A 23,020-nucleotide genomic window follows, 5' to 3' on the forward strand; every position below is an offset into this window, starting at 1 on the left:
CAGAGGACAGCACCTGCTCCGGTGGTTTGTGTATCTGAAGCAGCAGCGAGATGTCTGGGGCTGTGAAAACTCTTTTTATTGAAGGTTATGTTTACTGACTTAGCGTTTTTAAATAAACCAAAATGGCAACACTAGATTATGCACTTTGTTCACAATCAACTCCGCTGGTTCTACAGTGAAATATTGACAAGTACGAGATAACAGCAGAACTAAATGATGGAAGTGTAATACAATGTGCCAGCACAGACACTTGATTTAAGCGTTTAAATCATGTTTTCTGGCTGTAGATAGAAGCTGTGAGCCGCCGTGTCAGACGGTACTCTCTGCTGTAGCAGACTGCTCCCGTGGCTTGTCAGTGAGCAGTGGAGGAGGGTGCTTCTCCTCGGAGACTGTGGATGAGACAAAGTAATGAAATGAAGTGAACGGACAAAAGCCAGACTGCAGAGGCCTCAGATAACGGGCCTGAAATGAACCTCGGTCCACTTCAGCATGTAGCCCCACAAACATTCAACACCAACAAACAAGTAAACACAACTTTTCTTGATGGGAATTGATTACACACACACATGTATCATCTCTCATTAACCCTCCAGTGTCCCTGCCTGCTTTGGAAGTGATGGATGGGAAAGTATTTGTCCCTGTGTGTAATTAGGTGGCCAATTAACAAATCCAAAGGAGTCTGGGGGTAGTGATGGGGGGGGGGGGGTCATTCTTCCACTCTCACACACACAAATACACATTTGTATGATTCCCCACACACAGTTTCCTTTCATATCCAACACAGGGCGAGAGAGATGAGTTCTCAGGCAGAGGGATTTCTCTCTCTCTCTCGCTCTCTCTCTCTTTGTCTGGCCTCCTCATTCTCTGTCCGGCTATAAAGAAACCTACCCAGGATTCCCTGTTGGGCCAGTTCTTCCTCTATATAAATCAGCCGGTTGTATTTAGTCATCCTCTCAGCACCGCTCAGACCTCCCAGTTTGACATAGTCCAGGCCCAGACCCACAGCCTGAGGGAGGAGAAGAAGAGCAACACAGTGTGAGGCAGACACTGGGGCGGAGGAAAAGTGTGTGATGCCACCAAAGGGAGGGGGACAGAAACAGGACACTGATGAGGTTGCTGTGGTATTAAGACACTTAATGAAACTGAAGGCTGGTCGGAAGGAATGAGTTGGGTCCTAGGGCATTAGTTGGGTTACAAAGTGTTATGCATTATGGGGTCTGTGGTGGTGACTAAGGCTGCAAGATTGCGTCCATTGGCAATTCATCTGTATATGATGTTCTCACAATTTCAAATTCATATTCCTTGATAATAAGTACACAGTAGATATTCAGTTTACTATTACAGATTAAGAAAATCATCAAATACTTATATTGAGGAGCTGGAACGATTGATATTGCTAGATAAATTAGAATCAGGTTTATTGCATTGTTGTTTTTTTGGTGCACAGCAATCAACAGTACAGAAAGAAAGAGGAAATAACAAGTACTTCAAAATACTGCAAAAAAGATTTACAAAAAAACATGAAACAACACATTTCAAAAGACATATCTGTTTTTAAAATGAATAGTGAGAGGGCGCCAAGGGGCAACCTATGGGGTAACTGGGTATTCCCCAATGTCCCAATTTTTTCACAAAATTCAATGCAATCCGATGTTATAATCAACAACTCATGTTATTTTTGTATTATATCTGCACTTTATCACATTCAATTACTCAAATATGGCCCTCACTAAACAGCCAGGAAAAAGGCAAATCGATGAAGATGAAACTAGAAGCTGCGAACATGACGCTTGCTAACTGCGATGCTAAGATGCCCAGTGAATTCTGAGAAGATGTGAAAGAAGTCATGCGGGACACATTCAACACTCTTTGAGATGAAAATGAATCAAATTATCGACCCTAATACGACGGCCTTAGTAGACCACTGAATGAAGATGACGGTGTAGAAGAGGGTATGAAAACCCAAGCTGCATGTTGGAAACTGTAAGCTTATCCCACCGAGCCTGCTGATGCCAACAGTAAACTTCTCTAGGCTCTTGGCTGTTGATGCCATGCTGGAGAACAAGTGATTCTAGACTCATCGTTCAGCTGAACGATGAGTCTAGAATCACTTGTTCTTTTAGGCCTGTAGGTCCACCCAGTAAGCCATGTAGTTCTGAAAGACCCCAGCTATTTATCGTTCCAATCTACTATTTCCAGGAGAAAGAACGCAAAATGGACGAGCCAACTAATATTAGTAAACCGACAGACGTTGCTATAGCTCACTCTGTCGGACGGTCCGTCCACAGAAACTTCCCCACCCTTTGGCAGACACAGTTTTCACCCGAGGACACTGAGATCTGCATGGAGGTCACTGTGTGGGACAGTGTGTGTTTTCAGACGAGCTTGACAAAAAGAATCCCGTTTAAGCGGGAGCCGCACTGTGTATAGATTGTTTCTGGGCAACAGGCCATGACACTTAAAGAAGTGGACCAGAAGAATGTTTTTCTGGGTAAAAGATTCAGAGTATATTTAATATTCATAGGGCCTGGTTGGATCCAGATAGCGATCCATTGTGTGGTTAGAGCTCTTTTCAACAATACAGCTAGAAGTAGGTTGTGATATGATCTCCTCATGTGGACCTTTCTCTGGCTCAGTTAAATCCTCCTTATCTCCATCAACTTCACCAATCATGTCCGTCTCTTAAAACTGTACTTCTTTCTTTGTACATGTATGCAATATTGCGATAGGCATTATTGCTGGGCCCACTGGAGGGAAGGGAGGCGCGGGAGAACCTGAACCAGGTCTTAGTGGGGCAGAAATTGATTAAATGAAATGAATAAATCAATTTGAATATCTCTCATACAACAATAAGTGTAGTCTTTCAGTGCCTCATCCTCTGAACACGACTGTAACACACAAGCTGCAAGAAGTAAGTGAGACCCTCTGAACCTACTGAGGCATATTATAAAAGATCATCTCTCACGTCCCATTGGCTATTCAACTCGCTACATCAGGCTCACAGTTCACATGGCCTCTCATTTGTTTGTGAAAATAAAATATTTGACATATCAAAAACATGACATGGCTGTATAGATAGCTTGTCTTGTTGTTAAACATTCTTTTAATTTATATTGAATGTTTTTCAATCGTACACAAGGTCATTGACTCTGAGTCTTGCTAGCATAACGTTAGACTAGAAATACCGCCTGTTGGTTTCTAAAGTACGTCCTAATTACTGGAGCACTGGACAACGTTTCCATTGCAAAATAATCTTATGGGATGGTAGTGATTGTTCCAGGTATTAACAACCCCTCAGGGTTTCCAGGGAAAGAGAGTGAATGTCCTGTGAGTAAACCTTCGATTTTGGTTGCAAAACGCATGAAGATACAAATGAATAGTCTTCATCTTTTTCTCTCTGGCAAGTGACCATAATATAATGCTCTTCGAGGTGTCAGGAATAAATGGGTTTCATGGAGGCAACCTGGCCTTCTATACTGGAGAGATGAAGTCATAAGTCACATTTGTTCAGGGTCAGCTGTGGACAGATGTCTTGAAGCCCTTCTTTCTTTGCAAATACAGCTGGTGTAATACTGAGATGTGCATATACTAACGTAAGGCTAAAGCAGGGGTCTCAAACTCCCGGCCCGCGGACCGAATTCGGCCCGCCACGTCATTTTATGTGGCCCGCGAATCCGCCAGCAAAAAAAGAAAAAAAGAAAAGTTGAAAATAAAATTACCTTTTTTTTTTTTTTAAGTTAGACCTGATAATAAAGATATCCCCATAGTCGAAATGATGAGATAGAAAGTCGAAGTTATGAGATAGAAAGTCATAACTATGATAGAAAGTCATAATTCTGAGATACTTAAACACACAGTGATAGATGCAGCTCTTTGGCTGGTTACTGTACATTTGACATGTAAATGTATTGTGAGTACATTGAAGACTACTTTAAACATGTCTTTACAACACATGAAATACTTCATGTGTTTTGAAAACGCGCCCTTGAAAGGATTTTAAGCGTTGAACAAAGTTATTGTCATAACTTGTGTTTGATATTTGTGTTTGATATTTTCTTTAATAGTTTGATCTTTGATAGAGTAATGTGGGTTTCTTAACCCTAAATTAAAAGGATTTAAGTTATAATAACAGAAATGTGTTTAAATATCATTTTTCATTTATATAACTGCATGTACAATATTTTAACACTTGAATAAACAATAATCAAATGCAGAGAGAGTTATTTAACAATATGTTAGGAGGAGTTACATTTACAACTGGCCCTTTGTGGGCAACCATGATGCTGATGTGGCCCGGAGTGAAAATGAGTTTGAGACCCCTGGGCTAAAGAGTGAAGAGACATCACAAATGATTATCAGCAAATGAATACAAGAAGTAGAAAGACTACACGGGGCAGAATATGTCTCTATGAACTCATCAACCAAAGGCTTACAATACATCTATAAGCAATGCAAATGTATACGGCAGCAGCAGAAACAGGTTGTGTACATTGACATATCGGTACCTGTTGAGTTGATTTGGTGAACTTGTCAGCAAACAGTTGGAACATGGAGACGGAACAGTCACATGGACATGTGTTTGTATCGACCTGTGTCTCCCCTTTCACTCTGTTTTTGGTCTCTATGAACCAGTGACGGGCCGTGCATTTTATACCTGGGCCTTCACTGTTGTCCTGCAGCTGAAATACCTCCTTATACCCACATGATGGCGCCACCGATATTATTAGTTTCTAAGGCTACAGCCTTACTTAAGTCTCATACCAAACGATACATACATAGATACGGTACATTTACTACGAACATAGTTACAACTATGTACGTAGTAAATGTACCGTATCTATGTATGTATCGTTTGGTACGAGACTTACAATACGTTTGAAAAGTACTAGAGCGTTTGGAAAATGCAGAAACTCATATTCAGGAAAATATAATGTTTTCTGCGCTCATGGAGGACAGTGGTTCTCAGCTGGTCTGGCAGTGGGACCCACCATCATTCCTTAATGACAAGCCCAAAGAGATTGTCTTCGGATTTTACTTTCACAACTCGACCATTGAACGTACTGCTCTGCAGTGTCTTTCCTCGTCTCAGCACTCTCTGTCATGGTGCAACTCACTCAGTCAGAATGCATTTTGATTGGCTGAACTGCATCACGCGGCCTTGGGTCCCCTGAAAGGCGCTATATAAATTAAAGTTATTATTATTATTATTATTATCACGTGATGTGATTTACTACCCATCAGCCTCTGCTGGCTGTTAAGTTTCGTTTCACGATAGTCACGTGCTCGCCCACTGACCAATCACACCAACTCTGCACCTAGCGGGAAAGCTACAGATGAACACTGAGCGACACGTAATGCTGACGTCATTATAGGCCGGCTAGCAGGCGCTGACACGTCAAAGAATACGCTAAACATGTCAAACTAAAGATCTGATTGGTTGAACACTATGACAATCAACAATATCGTCCCCATTTACTTTAATCTGCACTGGCTGCAGGTGAGTCTGCAGGCCTCGGGCTCTGTTCTACCTAGAGACACAGAGGTGAGATCTGATTGGATAAAAGCTCTACTTAAAACAAGCTGCACTGGAAGCAGAGCAACTGAGGAAGACAGTAGCTGTGCAATGAGAAAATAAGATAATGGGAAAAATATTTTTATAAATTATAATACATGTAGTGTATTTAAGAAAAATCATTAAATTATAAAATAGATATAACTTTGTGATTCTGTTTAGGCCAGCAGAGAAGGCCTTGCAGGCCCTGACGGCCCACCACTGCTATGAACTCCTGAGAAAGGAAAGTCTCTCTCTTTAGCTGCTAGATGCTGCACTATGTTCAGCAGCTAGTGTGTGTGTCTGTCTGCTGTTTGCTGCTGAGCAGGAGGTGGACGTGGCTTCTTAAAGCATTTTTGCAGGGAAACAGCAGCTGCTGCTGCGGCCAACAACCGTGGGAACGGTGAGAGTGAACCAGAGCAGTTCAAGTTGTGTGTCAGACAGAAACTGAAAGTCACTACAAAGCTCGGTACGGATCTTTTTATATTACACACACAACACACCATTACTGCAGATGGCTGCTGCTTTGGAATAAGGTTTCCTACTCTGAGAGACAAATATTCTCTGACCAGACAAATGACAGAGACATGAAGCCGGACACACTAAATGAAGCAGAGGGAATAAGACTTACTATATCTGACAAAGAGTCATCGTTGCACGGCTCACTGCATGCTGCTCCCATCATCACTGAACCTGCCACATCAACAGGTAAAGACATACACATACACACAGAATGAGTGTTGATGGCAATTTATCACAGAAGCAATATTTCAAAAGTGAAAGTGTTTTTATTGTTCAAGCAACGACGGCATGCATCAGCTGCTTGATTCACACGTCACCATCTGCTGTTACCAAGTTACCAACATGTCCGATCATACTCGTGCAGAGCTAACCTTGAACGGGATCAAGAGCGAGGAGCTGATTGGGACATGCTCACTTGTTTTGGAAGTTGAGTCTGTAGCTTGACAGCTGGAATAAGGGCTTTGGATTCTAGGATTGTAATGTCTGCAGAAAGCAACAGTTGATCCCTTTTTGCTACATTTTTGTGATTTTTGATTCAACTCGGATTAGTTGTTCATGTTTATTAAAGTGGGAATAGTTCTCTTTGAGGAATCCTTGTTGAGGCTCAGATCCAGCAGCAGAGCCCTTTTGCTTTATCTAACTGTACAACCGTTTCCTATAAATGTTAAAAGTCTTCCACAGAAGTTTCTCTGACCTGTGTGGAGTGAAAGGCAAACACCTTTATGTGAACAAAACAACACAACAGCCCACACCCCTGCTCCTGAGTTTGGCTGTGATATAAACTGTTAAACAATAACTTACAACAACTAAAAGTCCGTAACGGCCTTCAGGTGTAAATATGAGTGTTTGGAATATGCAGACTTGAGGACTTGATTTCTGTGTTTACTTGTTCCCAACAGAATGAAGGTTTTAGCTGGGAAGAAGGTCAAGATAACATTATCCAAGTCTATTACTTTCGTTACTATTTTAATGTGGTTATGGAGATATTGTCAGTAAGGTGAAGCCTTCAAAAACTGTATTTCAGTCAGGACACTCACATCAAGGTTTTACATCTGCATAGCATGCATTTGAGTTTCTGCTCCCAGAACAAATCTAGTCAAGTGTGATGGTGTGTTCACACAAAACACGAAGCGGATTTCTGTCAGCGGGAGCTCATGCCAGACACGCTGGAAAGAAGGGGGGGGGGGGGGGGCTTACCTCCATGTGTCCATGGTTCTTTCATCGACCAGGGCCAAAATAACCTCTATTGTTGTCTCAGATCCATCCTAAACCCAAACACCTTCATATCTGGAGGCACTCGCTACATGCACTGTATCGAGCAAACCACACGTCGGCTGGTGGGGAAAAACTGATTTTGTTTAATTGCATTCAACAGATTAAAAAGGATGCCCATAGATAACGATTTCAATTTTATAAAAAGTCTGAAGTCATGCTTTGTTAGGTCTGTCTGCAAGATGACAAGCAAACTATTGTTTGAAATGCTTATTTTCTGCTTGGAGTTGGAATCCATCAGTGCTCAGCTAAGCTGCGTATACATTGTAGCTCTTCCATAAACACTCATAATAATAAAATCCAGTCATAAATATGGCAACAACGTTATTGTTTGTAACATAGACAGTGTGTGGTTTCTTCAGATACAGTTATACACAGAGAATCATCCGGTCACTGTATAAATATGAGGTACTATCGCAGCGCTCTGGGTGCACACAGACTCCATTTCTGTCAGTGATGACAAGAGAAGAATCTCAAAACTGGTTTGCACTGACTTTGTGTGTAATCGTGCTGCATGACAAGTTCCCTTTGCGTTTGGTGTGAACACACCATAACCCCCATACCTGTCTCTGAGCTCACAGCTCACCCTGCCCAACCATACGCAACAGTTACAATATATCAATGCTGATTGAATTTAAATTGTTGCTGAATGCACATGAGTTTTATAGTGAATGGTGGAGGACATTGATGAGGTGGAGGGGGTTAAATTACTGGGAAGCAGTGGTTAAAGCAGAAAGGGGACAGTGCTGGGCAGAGGTGAGAGATTGAGCACATGTGTTAATATGGACTGCCTGGTTGGTCATGGAATACAAGGGTACAGTATGAAAAGACTTTTAAAGGAGTTTAAAATGACAATCGATAATTCTGTTTCCATGTTTTATTCATCCTGTGGAAGTTTAGCAAAACAGCTGATTTGAGTGCTAGTACTGCTAGCTTTCATACCCAGAATTGTTTGTTTTTCTGTTACCTTGGTGCTCTGATACGATGCAGATCAAATCACTGACCGTCGTGTCGTGAATGTGTTTTAAGATGTGACCTCTGACCCCCGGAAGAGGCGGGGCCTTTGACTTGAAGGTGATGTCAGAGAGCAGAGAACATGAGTCTCCAATCATGTTGCTCAGCTTCTCCCACTGGTCTATGTCCTAACACACAAATACAAGAACAAGGATACACATTTGAGGATGAACATGCTGTTCAAATGATCATAAATATGCATACAAACACATATCTTTCAAACACATAAACAAGAGTACACACTAAAGTTTCATGTCTGCACTACTAACTAACCAGGCAGGCAAATGTGGTTTCGAATACAAATTCCATTCATCTGGTGCTGGGTCACGGTCGACTAACAAGGTAGTCCAGACGTCCCTCTCTACAGCAACACTTTCCAGCTCCTTCTGGGTGATCTCAAGGCCTTCGAGCCAGATTACTATATATAATATCTGTAGCGTGTACGAACGCTAAAAATATTCTGATTCATAAAACCTTGCGGTATCCGGCCAATGTGCAACTTCCTTTTGGAAATCCCAAATCAATTTGTAAATATGTGCACAATCAGCCTCATGTCCCGCCCTCTACCTTGTGAATGTTTATGCACAGAAAAGAGCTGCTGATCAATGGTTCTTTACGGTGACTCACGAGAGGAAGATCAAGGAAAGGATTTTATTTTCACACAGCAGTCGAGGTGCTTGGAGGTGTTCCCTGAACACTCGTTTGCTCCTTAAGTCTTCATTTGTGTCCTTTAACAGTGCCAGTGCATCTATCACGCAGAATAACGCATTACAATACCACAACATGTACCGGTAGGCCATATGTTCACAGCACTCAGACTGATTGCTTCCAAAATGATTACTACACTCACTTCAGCCCCTGCACTCTGGACATCATTTGATGGTTTGAATTGAAGTTTGATAGGTGAACAGACTTTATTTATTCACATAAGTTTTGTTGTGGTGAACTTGGCCAGTATTATAATCAGGACTGATAATATGGAGTGATCTGGTATTGTCCCTACCAGCTTCAAAACTGCCTCAGTCACCCCCATCCTCAAAAAGCCTGGCCTGGACATTGATGACCTCCACAACCACCGGCCGATCTCCAACCTTCCCTTCCTCAGTAAGACTCTGGAAAGAGTAGTCGCCGGCCAACTCCATCTCCACATGTCCAACCATGAGCTCTATGAGCCCCTCCAATCCGGCTTCAGACTCCAACACAGCACGGAGACCGCCCTCATTAAGATCATCAACGATCTCCTCATTGCTGCTGACTCTGGCCGCCTCAGCATCCTCATCCTCCTGGACCTCTCTGCAGCATTTGACACTGTCTCCCATACCATCCTCCTCAACCGCCTATCTGACCTTCTAGGGGTCACTGGCACCGCCCTCTCCTGGTTTACATCCTACCTCCATAACAGGGAACAGTTTGTTTCCATCAACGGCTCTATTTCCCCCCTAGCCCCAGTCAATCATGGCGTGCCCCAAGGCTCTGTGCTTGGCCCCCTCCTCTTCACCATCTACATGCTCCCCCTCGGCAAGATCATCCGCCATCACGGACTGAACTTCCACTGCTATGCTGATGATACTCAAATCTATCTCAGTACTACTCCATCCTCCCAGCTCCCCCCTCAGTCCCTTGTCAACTGCCTGCATGAAATAAAAACCTGGATGTCATCAAATCTTCTCAAACTCAACACCAAGAAGACAGAGCTCATGGTTGTTGCACCCAAGGCGCTGCTCCGGAAGGTTGGTGACTTCATCCTCGAGGTTGACGGCTGCTCCATCTCCCCATCTCCTGAAGTCCGCAACCTGGGTGTCATCCTGGACTCCACCCTTTCCTTCGAGTCCCACATCAAGTCCGTCACCAAAACTGCCTTTTTCCATCTCAGGAACATTGCCAGACTCCGACCGTCACTCTCGGAGTCTGTTGCTGAAACCCTGGTCCATGCGTTTGTCACCTCCCGCTTGGACTACTGCAATGGTGTCCTGTTCGGGGTACCCAACAAAACCCTGGACAGGCTCCAGTATGTACAAAACTCTGCCGCCAGGGTTCTCACGCACACAAAGCCCTGGCAGCACATCACCCCCACCCTCATCAACCTCCACTGGCTCCCGGTCAAATCCCGCATCTCATACAAGATCCTCCTCCTCACCTACAAGTCCCTCCATGCCCATGCCCCCCAGTACCTATCGGACCTCCTCCGCCCACATGCCCCTCCCCGGAACCTGCGGTCTTCAGACTCTGGCCTGCTTGCCACCGCCCGCACCAAACTGCGAACCTTCGGGGACAGAGCTTTCAGTGTGGCAGCCCCCACCCTCTGGAACTCTCTCCCTGCGGTGATCCGCAACATCTCCACTCTGGACGCCTTCAAAAGGGCCCTCAAGTCCCATCTGTTCGCCAAGGCTTTCGGCCCCTAGTTTACTTGTTTTGTTTTTCTGACTGTTTGTCTAAACTGTTTTTGTTAGTCTTGTAAAGCAGCCTTGGGTCCCCTGAAAGGCGCTATATAAATTAAAGTTATTATTATTATTATTATTGTGGGAGAGCCATCACTGGCTTTATTTCCAGACTGCTAATTTACACAACCCCTATGTGCAGGTGATGAAGATGTGCTGGTGATGAAGATGTGCAGGGGATGAAGATGTGCAGGTGATGAAGATGTGCTGGGTGAGGTGACTGAAGGAGAAGAAGAAGAATACTTGCATTGAAGAGCTGTTGTCAGTTCACCTACGTAGGCTTTACAGTACACTGTATCTGTCCCTATCCAATAAACTATGAATGAAAATGTAAAGTTGTGTTCACTGTAGCGATTTTACACAAAAATTGTTGTACTTGGTGATAATTGCACAGTAGCCTATTAGAAGATTAAGGGTACTGACGCCCTGTTCTGCAATTATTTCATGTGATTTATTTTGGATTTCTACAACCATTATGATAATGTCATCAGCTGTCGGTGGTCCGGCCCTCTCCTCTGTGCTGCAGGGTGCAGACAGCAGTGATGGAATAGTCAGCACAATATGATTTGAGTTGATTCTTATGGAATAGCTATGGCTTATCAGCAAAAGCACAAATATCACTGCTGGTGTGAATGTTGATGGTAAAGTCGTACTATAGGTGACGTGTCATGTCGAGTGAAATCAAATGTGTGCGTTGAATTTCTTCAGTCTGATTTTAATTCACCACCTCACCGTCTGCAGTTTCCATTTGTACGCATGGGTCAGAGTTTCCGTACAGGTGCACAGATTCCCGTTTTTATACATCAGAACCTTTGCGTGGAGAGTGGACCTCTTTCGGGCCCCATTTTGTGTGCAGGGCCGAGATCCTTCTTGTGGCACTGGCACCTCTGTGTCACTCAGCGTCACTCAGCGTCACTCAGCGTCACTCTGCGTCACTCTGCGTCACTCTGCGTCACTCTGCGTCACTCTGCGGCACTCTGCGGCACTCAGCGTCACTCTGTGGCACTCAGCGGCAGTCTGTGTCAGTTCAGCGGAAAGAGTCAGCTGTGGCAGGCGAGCATAGTTCGGCACCTGTCAAGAAGCTGCGGAGCTGAGGGGGCGGAGCCACATTTCCTGAGACATTTCCTGAGAACACCCATTGTTGTTACAACAGATCAGCTTCCATAAATCAGTTTTATGATTTTAGTTGAGTCACCGGAGCCCCCTGTTCTCTGTATGCATCCTTAGAGTAAGTACGTTGTACTTTTTTGTTTCTCATTCATTTTATTTAAGTATGATTTTGCTGGTTTTGTAACAAAATGGAACATAATACACTCTTTCCAAATTATTACTTTTATAGTCATTTACAACAAGCTAAAATAATGAAAATAAATCATAATTTTTTCTTAAACTTGAGAAGATACAATTCTCTGGGGCTAGACCATATTTTAAATAGCAAATGGCAGCGCATGACCTTCTTCTTTCTTTTATGTATTAATGTATTTGTATTTTCTTATATGGAACCGCTTGTTGAAGAAAAGTAAAATGGAAGGAAAACATTGCTTCAACAGCAACATATGACTTGCATCCAGCGTCGGAAATACACGAGGGCAAAGGGCAAAAATGCCCCTAAAAATCTTAATTTTGCCCCTGATATCACTAGGAGGGGGCAAAAAAGCCCCCATAAATTCCTCTAATAATAATGATAATTTAATGAACTTGTCAAAAACATCGTAGCCTACATGACCCAGTGCAGTTGCCATAGAACGGTTTTGATTTTCGCCTTGACTGAAAATTTTGAAGGCGCTATAAAAAAAAGAATTCTCAAAAATTCCACACAATGACTAATGCATAAGTTCAGGACAAAAATGGGTAATATCACAATATTTGAGGTGCTACAAAAATATCTTTCTCAATAATTCCACACAATGACTGATATATATGTAATCAATGCATTGTTGACTTAATAATTGTTAATAGTTGTTTAAAAAATGTAATAATAACAATAAATAACCACAAAATAAATAATAATAAAATTTAATATGATTGTCTGATTTATTGTTTGTTTTTTGTTCAAAAAATCTAAGAAAACACTTTGAATCTGTAGACTTCTGCCTAATAGTCTTATTATTGCCATTTGATGACAATTGCTCATATACTGTAAGCCTCAATAAATATATTTATTATTTTGAACAAAGGTTAAATGTTATTTCACAAGTTTCAAAAAGTGCCCCCAATTTTTATTTTTATTTTAATATGTAAATGTCCTACCCTGCTTGCGTCCGTCAATAAAAAAGATATTCATAGAAAATGTTGTACTTTTCTGTTTAAATCTGTATCAGGAGCAGAAACAACAGATACAATTAACAATATATAAAAATATTGATGATAAACAGTATTGTTTATATTCATGAACCTGGACAAATCAACAAAAGAATGATCACGTTTTGACTTACCTCTCTCCTAAACGGATCGATTAAGGCCACCACTGCTGGGTATTTGCTGACAAGGCTTTGGTACATATCAACTAATTCATCTGGAGACTTCAAAACTCCGGTTGCAACTTCATACTTCCCTTTAGACTGAGAGGAAGACAAGAAGCAAACATTTGATTCTCTGTGCTGCCTGTTGTCGCTATCAGCTGTGCCTATACTCTGTCAGCGGTATGCATATGTATTATAAGTAGTATACATATACATAAGTACACTTATAATTGCAGGTATACTAATTCGAATGCATTATAATCCGAATATAGCATTGTATAATAGATCATAAATACAATACATTTTCGTAATGCTCCTAGATTAGGACTCCAAACAGCTCGTCTCACGTAAAGCCATCAACTTACACAGTCTACTAGCTCAGGGGCAGCACAGTTTAGTGCTAAGTGGATCTCTGCTCCCAGTGCCAGTCCAGAGTTAGTCCAGGCCTCGGTGATCAGATCTAGAGGCTGCTCGGGTCGCTCGTACACCACCGCCAGCGCTCCACTGGCACACAGCATTGCCTGGGTTGCCTCGGATCAAAGACATAGTTCACCTGGTTAACAAGCTGCATGTGAATGACAATAGATAAGTATTTATTCATTGAATATATGTATTCAGTGTGTGCACTCGCTCTCCTCACTGTTCAAGTTATGAATGGTAGGGCAACAGGTCATTGAACAATGCAGGAATTATAACTGTGTGTTTTCAGTACAAATGCTGCATGAAGGAAAAGGTAAACAGGAGCAGTATTGAGACATACCTCCTGCATACCTTTGTATACAACTTTTAGGTAAGCTCGGGAACAGAAAAAGCCTTGACTCCTGCTTCCATCTTTTACATTATGTGCTTTCATAAAGCTTCTGTGAACTCAGGTCCTATTCTCACAGTCAATGAATCGCAATGCCCCTCACCCCGGCTTTTGTTGAGGTGTTCACTATTCTCATCATCTCCTTCTGTAACTCAAGGGTCATTGTGATAATCTGTTGAAGAATTTCACAGTTCAGTGAGGTTAATAAAGACTCGAGTGGAAATTGAATAGAAGAACTGAGGTGCCTTATCAACAATACACAACATCACAGCAACGACGTAGGAAGCAAAGGAACTTGCACAAAGAGCACTAACAGAGAATAACTGCCAACAGATAGAACATGTAACAACTACACAGAGATGTATGAGTACTTGTTTGACTCGTTGTCCAGCTTTGGGGATCAGGATGACTTCCTTCAGCAAACGCAATTTTCCAGGTGAAGTCTTTCCACAGCTCAGCAAAGTGACCAAAGGCACAGGGATGTGGAACTGAGCCGGAGCCTGAACAAACAACACATCATTACATGTTGCTCCCAACATAGTGTTTGTGTGACAATATGTGTTTGTGTGTTCTAACCTTTCTGTTCTTCAGAGCTGCTATGTATTGGTAGAGAGGGATAGCCTGTATTTTTGCAGCAGTTTTGGCCACAGCAAGAGACACCGAGCCAATGGCCGAGCTCCCAGGCAAAACTGGTTCTGGTGGCTCTGCTGGAGGAAATGGCTTCTCCACGGTGATGCTCTTTTTACCTGTGGCGCAAGCAAAACATTCATGTGACAAAAGGAGTCGGAATGCATATTTTGGGCTTCCAGGTGAAGCTAGATGAAGCTAGATAAATCTCCTACGCAGAAAAACTGTGTCACAGCAGCAAAAGAGACCGTGAGCTATAAATACTTATCCTCGAGGCTCATGGGGGGGACCGGCGCTGACATGGTGCGAGTGGTGGGTTACACCCTGGACAGGTCACTTTGACTAGCTGAAAGGAACTACACGATCCAGTTGCATCAAACTGAAGGAACATGTCACCCAAGGCAATGGTAATGGCAAGTTTATGTGTTATTAATAGTTTAAGAATGGCGCTCTATGGCACAGCGTAATAATATGGATCTGGGTTTGGATATACAGACAATACATGACAGCAGGACACTTTTACTGCTATGTTTTTCCAGGATTTATTGAAATGAATCCTGCACCATCCTTAACATCTTCCGATTGTTGTTATAGCAAAATCATTTGTACTTAAGGTCATATGCTTGTTCAGTCTATTCATATGCTCAGGTCAACCTTATTTACACTGAGTAAATGAGACCAGATTCAACAGTATTAAATTGATCAATCATCTGAGGAACAAAATGCAGATTTCTCTTGCAACCTGGTCTTGGTAATACAGTTGTTTTTTCAATTGCTAACACGCAACACAATGTCTCACAATGTTCTGCTTTGCACATCATTTGCAATTCAACATGGCACTTTTTCAAAACTCTGCACACAGTTCTCTACATAAGACAGGAATGCGACATAAAGTCACTTCTTTTTTTACATTTCAAAACACTGCCATGCAAAATGCCACACCCATGGACCAACTGACCAAGTGCCACCTGCCAAACAGCTGACTGCTCCATTGTCAGGACAAAAAAGACCCCAGATGAGTAGGGGTAGGAATCAGGAGGCACCTCACGATTCAATTCAGATTCAGAGGGCTACGATGTGACTATAAAACAATTATCGATTCTTCTTGATGCAGCAAACATTTTCGATACATGATTTCTTTTTTTCCACTGTGATTATCTGCTATTTTAAAAGCACTGCATATTTGTAATGAATCAGAATTAAAAAACAGAAGAGATGTGTCATCTAGAGAGTTACAATTCCAAACACTGCAAAGAGAAGCAACAAGAAAATTAAGCAGCATCCTCGTAGTAAAAACACACCATTCAGCATGTCCTGAGTCATTTGACATAACCAGTTGCCCTTATTCACAAATAAATAATATATAATTCTCTTCAAACAAATCCTCTAGTTATAGGCAATGAGCATTCAGCTCTGGTACAAAAATAACGCTTTCTGGAACATGTTGAACGATACATACAGTGATGAAGAGCGCGGTGACAGTGACACTATGTGGTAACAGATGACACAGCGTGTTACTACCATCCGGCCTGCTGTCCTCAGTGACTCCGTGACATTAGCTTTGGTTGTAAAGTAAGAGTATCGCTGTGTTGAGATGAATGTTGTATCTCGGTTCCAAAGTGTGCAAACGTAGCGCGAAAGCTCTGTTCCTCAATGACTGTGTCAAATAAAGTGGCAATCTACTTCGTGATTAGCTTCGCCCTTCCCGAGTTTGGCAGAAGAAGCAAAATGGATTGGATTGTATCCGTATTTGGCCGCTGAAGCTCAGCTGCCCTCACCAAAACTCTGCTATTTAGCTATTTAGCCTGCTTAGAACGTAAACAAGACGTATGTGTCAACCCGGTGTCACAGAATTACAGTGGTGGGTCGTCAGGGCCAGCAAGGCCTTCTCTGCTGGCCTCAACAGAATTATAGCCATTTTATCATTTAATAATTTTTCATAAACACATGACATTTATTCTAATTGTTTTTCCCATTGTCTTATTATCTCATTGCACAGCTCCTGTCTTCCAGCCTGCAGCTCTGCTTCCAGCCTGCAGCTCTGCTTCCAGCCTGCAGCACTGCTTCCAGTGCAGCTAGCTTTAAGGAGAGCTTTTATCCAATCAGATTTCACCTCTATGTCTCTAGGCCCGGGAAGAAAAGGCGAAGGTCTCTCTCTATAGCCAGTGTTTGGTTTGTCCGTTCTGGGTTCCTGTAGAAACATGATGGTGCAACATGGCGAACTTGCTTCCTATCTCGATATAAAGGGTGCATTCTAAGCCCATGAAAACACAACGATTCTTTGTTTCAGGTGATTATACACTCATAAATATGTTGTCCAATATTCAGTTTCTGCCAAGAGATCCCCTACATGTTACAAAATGAACCTTAAAGGCTATGATGGTATGGTCGTTGCTATGGGAGGAAGCTCATGTTGTATGAAAACATTATGTTGTAACTGACATAATGGCATTAAAGGGGCATTATCACCCATACAAGCAAAAATAATTAACATGATAAATATTACACTGAGGGAGCAGAGGAGTACAAACTACAATATGACAAAGTACAAAACAGTTATCACATTTAATCAAGCAGAAATTCTAATGGACAACTGTGTATTATTTATTGTATATTAAAGAGCTCTAGGATTCCAAACACACAGGCTTGTTTAAATTCAGTCTTTGGCTGCTGATGCAAGATTTTAGTGTAAAGTAATAGAAGTTGTGAAATTGATAGCAAACACTAAGCAGTGCTGTTGCATGGCTAGTCACCACCCTACCTTTGTCAACACTCTTCTTCTTTTTAGTCTGTGCAGATCGTGGAGAAGACAGCACCAACTCAGCCTCGCTGGGTGAACGACTCTCCTCCTCCTTCTTCTTCTGAATGTCTTCCTCCTCCAGGAAGCGGGCCATGAAGAAATTGCTGCACAATTACAAGACAAAAATTAACATTTTGGGTCACAAAAACAACAACCTCTAAAGAATTACAATGTACACTTAAAACAATGGTAAAGTAATTCAAGTGAGAGTCTTAGTGATGCGACACTGGGCTGCTTGGGAATGGAAGCTCAAACTAAGAGTCCTGGAAACAGGGAAGTACTGCATGCATTTCTTTATGTACAGTAGTGCTTAATTAGTAAGCAGCCCCACAAACAGCATAAAATGTGTGTTCTTTTACAAAAATTAAACAAAAATCTCAATGTATCAATGACAATGTATCTGGAAAGAGATGAGCAATTCAATATCCCTCCAGAGATGAAACCCTCCATAGTAATTTGAAAAATATTTGAACATTACCTGAGTATATGGTCGACATCTGATTGGTCACGGGGGTTTTGGCCCTTCAGCATGTTATTCAGAGGTCCATTGATCCACTGAGCAGCAGTCATAACATGGTCAGCCCTCTCTTGACTCTTTGCTTTCCAGACCAGTGATGTCTCATTAGGCCCAAAGTGGCTGGAGACGGCAGCTGAAGACATGCTCTGAACACCAAGACAGGGGAACAGTTCCTCAAAAGGATAAAAAAAAGGTTTTTACAAAATCGTGAGCGTTTTTTTCACTAAGTGCTGTACTAAATGTTTGTGCTGAAGCTGAATCACATCTGCACTACTGACACAGTCTCCACCTGACTGCAGCCAGCGGTGCGGCTGGAGGCGGAGGACATGAGTTAATACCTGCTATCTCCGCCTCGTCTCTCCTCATCCAAGACATCATCTCACTCCTCCCCCTTCTTCTCACGGACCACTTGCACTGCTATTTCCTGTCATTCCACATTACCGATAATGCTGCAGACTGACAATGGGCCCCTTCATGATGCTAGAGCACAGTTGTGTCCACTTGATAACAACATACCTTGATTCTTTGTAGGAAACAAATGATTAAAACAGCACATCTGATGTGTTTGGGCTGTACTGGGTTAGCTGTCTTTGGAGTCTGCATGTAACTTCTACAAGTAGCAAACCAAAATCAAAATTCAACTTAATTCTTTTGGACGATGAAATTCAAGACAAATATTCTATTCTCTCTTTAGACAATGTGCACAAAAGGGCAATAAATCAGTCAAAACATCTTATACGATCATTTTGATGTTTGTCTGTGACAGTTTACTTGGGAGCATGACAGGACATGTGGGAGGTGAGCAGTCATGCAACAAAGGACCTTGGTTGCATGCCAACTACATAGTTATCATTCAGTGTGATTTTTACAGCTTGGCCACCAAGATGACTGAATTGATAAGATTATTACATTAAACTCTATCTTCAAAAGCAGCATATCACTGATATGCTGCTATATCAAAACCACCAGCTTCCATCTTTATGGCAGGTCTACTTGTCCTTCCATTCGATTAATATCATGCAACTGAGCAAACAGAACTTCCTCAAGATGTACCCACATAGATCAGAAGTTATTATCATCGGTTCGGAATCTCCAGTTAGTCAAATTTCCCTACACTGAGGTGTCTTGTCTTCAAACACAAGCTGCATTGCAAAAATCTCCGCATCATTTGAAGAGATGTTTTTCTGTACTTTTACATTACACAGAGGACAGAGTAGAGCTGGGGGAGAGAGAGGACATGTATCAAAGGTCCCAGGGCTGGAATGGAACCCATGACATCACGGGTATGTGGCATGTTCCGTCACTACTCGGCTATCATGGATCTTCCTCAGTGACGTCTTTGATGACAAGCTTCATTCAATCTTTTTGTGATTTCTGTGGTCCAATCCTGTTTCCTTCATCTTCATTTTAAAAAGTGGGATCTTTTTTTATTTACAAAGCAAAACTGCAATCCATGATTTCATGACATTACATTTCTGCTGCTGTCTTTAATCCTGTAAAAACAACCTATCCAAGCGCCGAGTGGTTCAGAATGTTTGAGAAAGATTGAAGGAATAATGCATTGGACCCCAGCATCAGCTTTAAGGTACAGCATGTCTCCAGCCTGATGGGAGGTCTTAGTAGTTCAGGTTGAGGCCAGCCTTTGGGATCAAATGCTCTGGGAGGACCTGGAGGACTTTATTTAAATAAACCTCACTTGAAAACTATTCTAAACTGTAATTATTTTTTAGAATAGTGTTTTTTAAATTCTGTGCTTCTATGTAGTTACAAAACGTATTTATTTATATCTTAATACACTACAATGCATATGTTATAGGGTCGAAGGACAAAATGTGTCGTATTCCGTAGAGATCGTAAACCCCTTAAGGCAATTTTGTGATTTATGATATTGGGCTGTATCAATAAAATTGACTTGTCATGTCTTGACTACGTTGTTATGATGATCATTATATTTAGCCTCCCTGCATATACAATAGCACTAAGTAATACTGTTGAGAATAAGCGTTGATGCATGCCGACTGGCTAAGCCCTACTTTTGAGCCCTCAGTGACGTCATCGGGACTTCGGCTTTTGTGATTTTCTTGCCTCCAGCTGCCTCTTCACATCAGCCTACTGCACGCTGGGAGAGGCCCATTACTGCCATTTCAAACCATCAGCACATCACCAATGAATCACATCTCCTTTTGATTTGTCCAATCTTTACGCTTAATGCATACGCTGAACTGAATATCCACAATCTGCCACGTGAGCGGTTGTCAGCCGCAGTCCAAACAGAAAGACATCAGTTGATCTGTTGAGATTATATCGGACGACTGCTGATTTTTTATGAGGAACGTTTGTGTCTGTAGCCAAAAATATAAAATATGACAAGTGAGTTTCACCTTTTCCTTGTTGCAGACGATGCAGAAGACCTCTGCCTCGATGGATAGTTGTCCTCTTGCATCATAAACCTCCCTTCCCTTCAGCCTGCTGATCCTTGGCGGTGCACATAGGTTTGTAAAATAATTTGCCTAAAGTGACAGTTGATAGTTAAAGAAATGAGGTACATCTCCTGAACTTGAATAATTGAATTGAACCTTGCACTACACCTGCTGATTCACTAACTCCCTGTTCCTGAGGAGCTTATGTAAAGTTTCCCTTAAAAACAGCCTCCTTCCCTTCCCGGCCTTGCCCTGTTTTTTCTGATCCAGAAACTGATTTTAGCTCCACCATCTTGCCATACCAATGGTGTCATAAAACAATAAATGAATGAAGCAGCTTGAAGCTTGACGTCACATCCATTAATGCCTTGATGTACAGCTACACACTGGCTAGCACCAAGCCATGGCTGGCATGTGGTTTCTTATAAGAACTAAATGTAATGTATCTGATGAAGAACATTTTAATTTACTGCTCACTTTTGCCTATAATCCTCAAATCCTTTCTTTTCTTTTTTCATAGCCAATTGGTACATACATTAAAATGACCTCTGCATTTGACCCATCCTCAGCCTTTTAGGAGCCGCGGGGAACTTGGGGTTCATTTGCTCAGTTAAGAATTATAACTCTCCGGTGTTCGTCATAACTTTACTGCATTCAACTTTTTTCACAACAGACAGTTTGACACGTCATTGCCATAGATCAGCGGTTCCCAAACTTTTTAGGCCACGCACCCCCTTCTACATCCCGACCGGGTTCACGCACCCCCAATCCCCCCCCCACACACACACACATACCTTAAAAAAAAAAAGCAACAGAGCCGCATAAAAATCGGACCAATGAGAGAACAGTTTGCTCGCGCGTGGCGTTTGTTTACAAGATAAAGAACACAAAAACTCTTCCTGCACCGTGCCTTCGAAAAGGTAACGGACGTAACGTTACGAAGGTAACGGACGATTGGCCACATCTGTAGACTCGTCTACTTGCAGAGAGTAAAACTCACTCTTCTTCACGCGACCGACCAATGTAGCCAGGATGTCTTCGGACAAAGCATCGATGCGCGCGACAGTGTTGTTGGACACCGGGATCACGTCCAACTTGTTCGCTTCTCTCTCTCCAATCATACATTCCACCATCTCTTTAACATTTTTCCCTCTCCACCACCGCCTCTCCTCCCTATTACGCGGTCAGAATACTACCACAACACGCCGCCTGTCTCCGGCAGAAATGCGCTCATCCATGCACGGGAACAACACCGAGTTGTAATATAAACCTCCATAACACCCCGCCACTCTCGGCTCATACCTCCCCAGCAACGAGGCACATCACCCGGTCACAATACCTCCAGCATGTCCCCCGGTGAAATCCGGGACTTGGTTTTATGGTTCCGAGTGGCGGCGCTCACCCGTTGACGCCGGGACGCGAGGTCTCCAGCCGCCCCCGCCGTGAGGCACCCGATCATCAGGTCTTCAGCCCTCGGAACAGGCCGCGGGTCAATAACTCGTGGGTGGCGGGGTAGAGGCGAGGCAGATCACAGAAAAAATAATAAAGACTAGAGTATGGCAAAGATATGTTGATGAGAAACGTACGTCAAACACAAACGTAATCAGGGAGAAAATACGTTCGTGGTAAAACGTAATTGAGAATGCATTTTAGTTTTGGGGGAATGTCATTTTTAGGAGACAGGACTGCACCGCCATTACATTTTTCCTCTCGCGCACCCCCAGGGGTGCGCGCACCCCACTTTGGGAATCCCTGCCATAGATCATAGCAGGAAAACTACTCGTGGAAGTAATAGCGTCAGTAGAAACTGTATTGAAGTGAGCCATCATACTCCTTCATTAACCGAACACAGCCCTCATTGGTGGTTAAATCAACTGGTGTAGTGCAGGGTGAGGTAGTTTGGACATATTGTGACCATGCTGGTAAATACAGAGAACAATAAGTAGGAGGCCACTTAAGTGATTTGTTCTTTTATTTGGTGGTTCATGCATTTCTGTATAAGATGAAGAGATGCCTGAAGCGCTTGAATGCAGCACTCGTGCCAGGTACCGGCTTATAAGTGCAGTAAACCTACGTAGTTAACTAGCAAAGTAGCCAGCTAGCTAACTAAACGAAGCGGTTAACTGTTGCTGTCGGTACATTTAGCTAACGTTAGCGTTAGCATAACTTTACGTGCGGCTGTTCCGGGAACCAGCTCCTACCAGGTATCCATGGAGGTCCTCGGGCCGGTGGAAGAAGAGCTCGTTCAGAGCTCTCTCTATCAGCTGGGGCACTCCGTTCACCCGGTAAAACTCTGCCGCGGCCGTCTTCATGTCGTAAAGATCCTGCTCCTCTTTAGGAACACGGCTCATGAACCCTTGGTAAGACATTGTGTCACCACTGTCCCGGTAGTCTTTGTGTTGTCTGTTACCATGGAAACAGCCCATTCAAGTGACAGCCGGGGAAACGAGGGTGACGTCGCCGCGCTGCTTCCGTCTCTCAGTCTGTTGCGCATTTCCATAAAAAAAACCTGAATATCTGGAATGAATAATGCCTCTGTTCGTTCCATGTATTTACTAACCATGACAGCTTAGCTAGTAGGCCCATGTG

The 23,020-nt window shown here is 42.7% G+C and overlaps 1 protein-coding gene across 1 annotated transcript; it reads right to left on the reverse strand.

Annotated features, from left to right (window-relative positions):
• Positions 1 to 208: 208 nt before the first annotated feature.
• eno4 (enolase 4) lies at positions 209 to 22,800 on the reverse strand (the record flags this gene model as incomplete). The annotated part of the gene is made up of 13 exons (XM_079280494.1): positions 209 to 389; positions 889 to 1,006; positions 6,183 to 6,244; positions 8,313 to 8,487; positions 13,233 to 13,358; positions 13,625 to 13,789; positions 14,171 to 14,239; positions 14,439 to 14,567; positions 14,644 to 14,813; positions 17,456 to 17,598; positions 17,973 to 18,157; positions 20,393 to 20,521; positions 22,633 to 22,800. The coding sequence occupies 13 exons, from the start codon at positions 22,798 to 22,800 to the stop codon at positions 310 to 312; spliced, it is 1,719 nt and encodes a 572-aa protein (XP_079136620.1). The 3' UTR covers positions 209 to 309.
• Positions 22,801 to 23,020: the final 220 nt, after the last annotated feature.

This window comes from Melanostigma gelatinosum (genome assembly GCF_949748355.1).
Source record: "Melanostigma gelatinosum genome assembly, chromosome: 12".
In the NCBI taxonomy this organism is placed as follows: Eukaryota; Metazoa; Chordata; class Actinopteri; order Perciformes; family Zoarcidae; genus Melanostigma; species Melanostigma gelatinosum.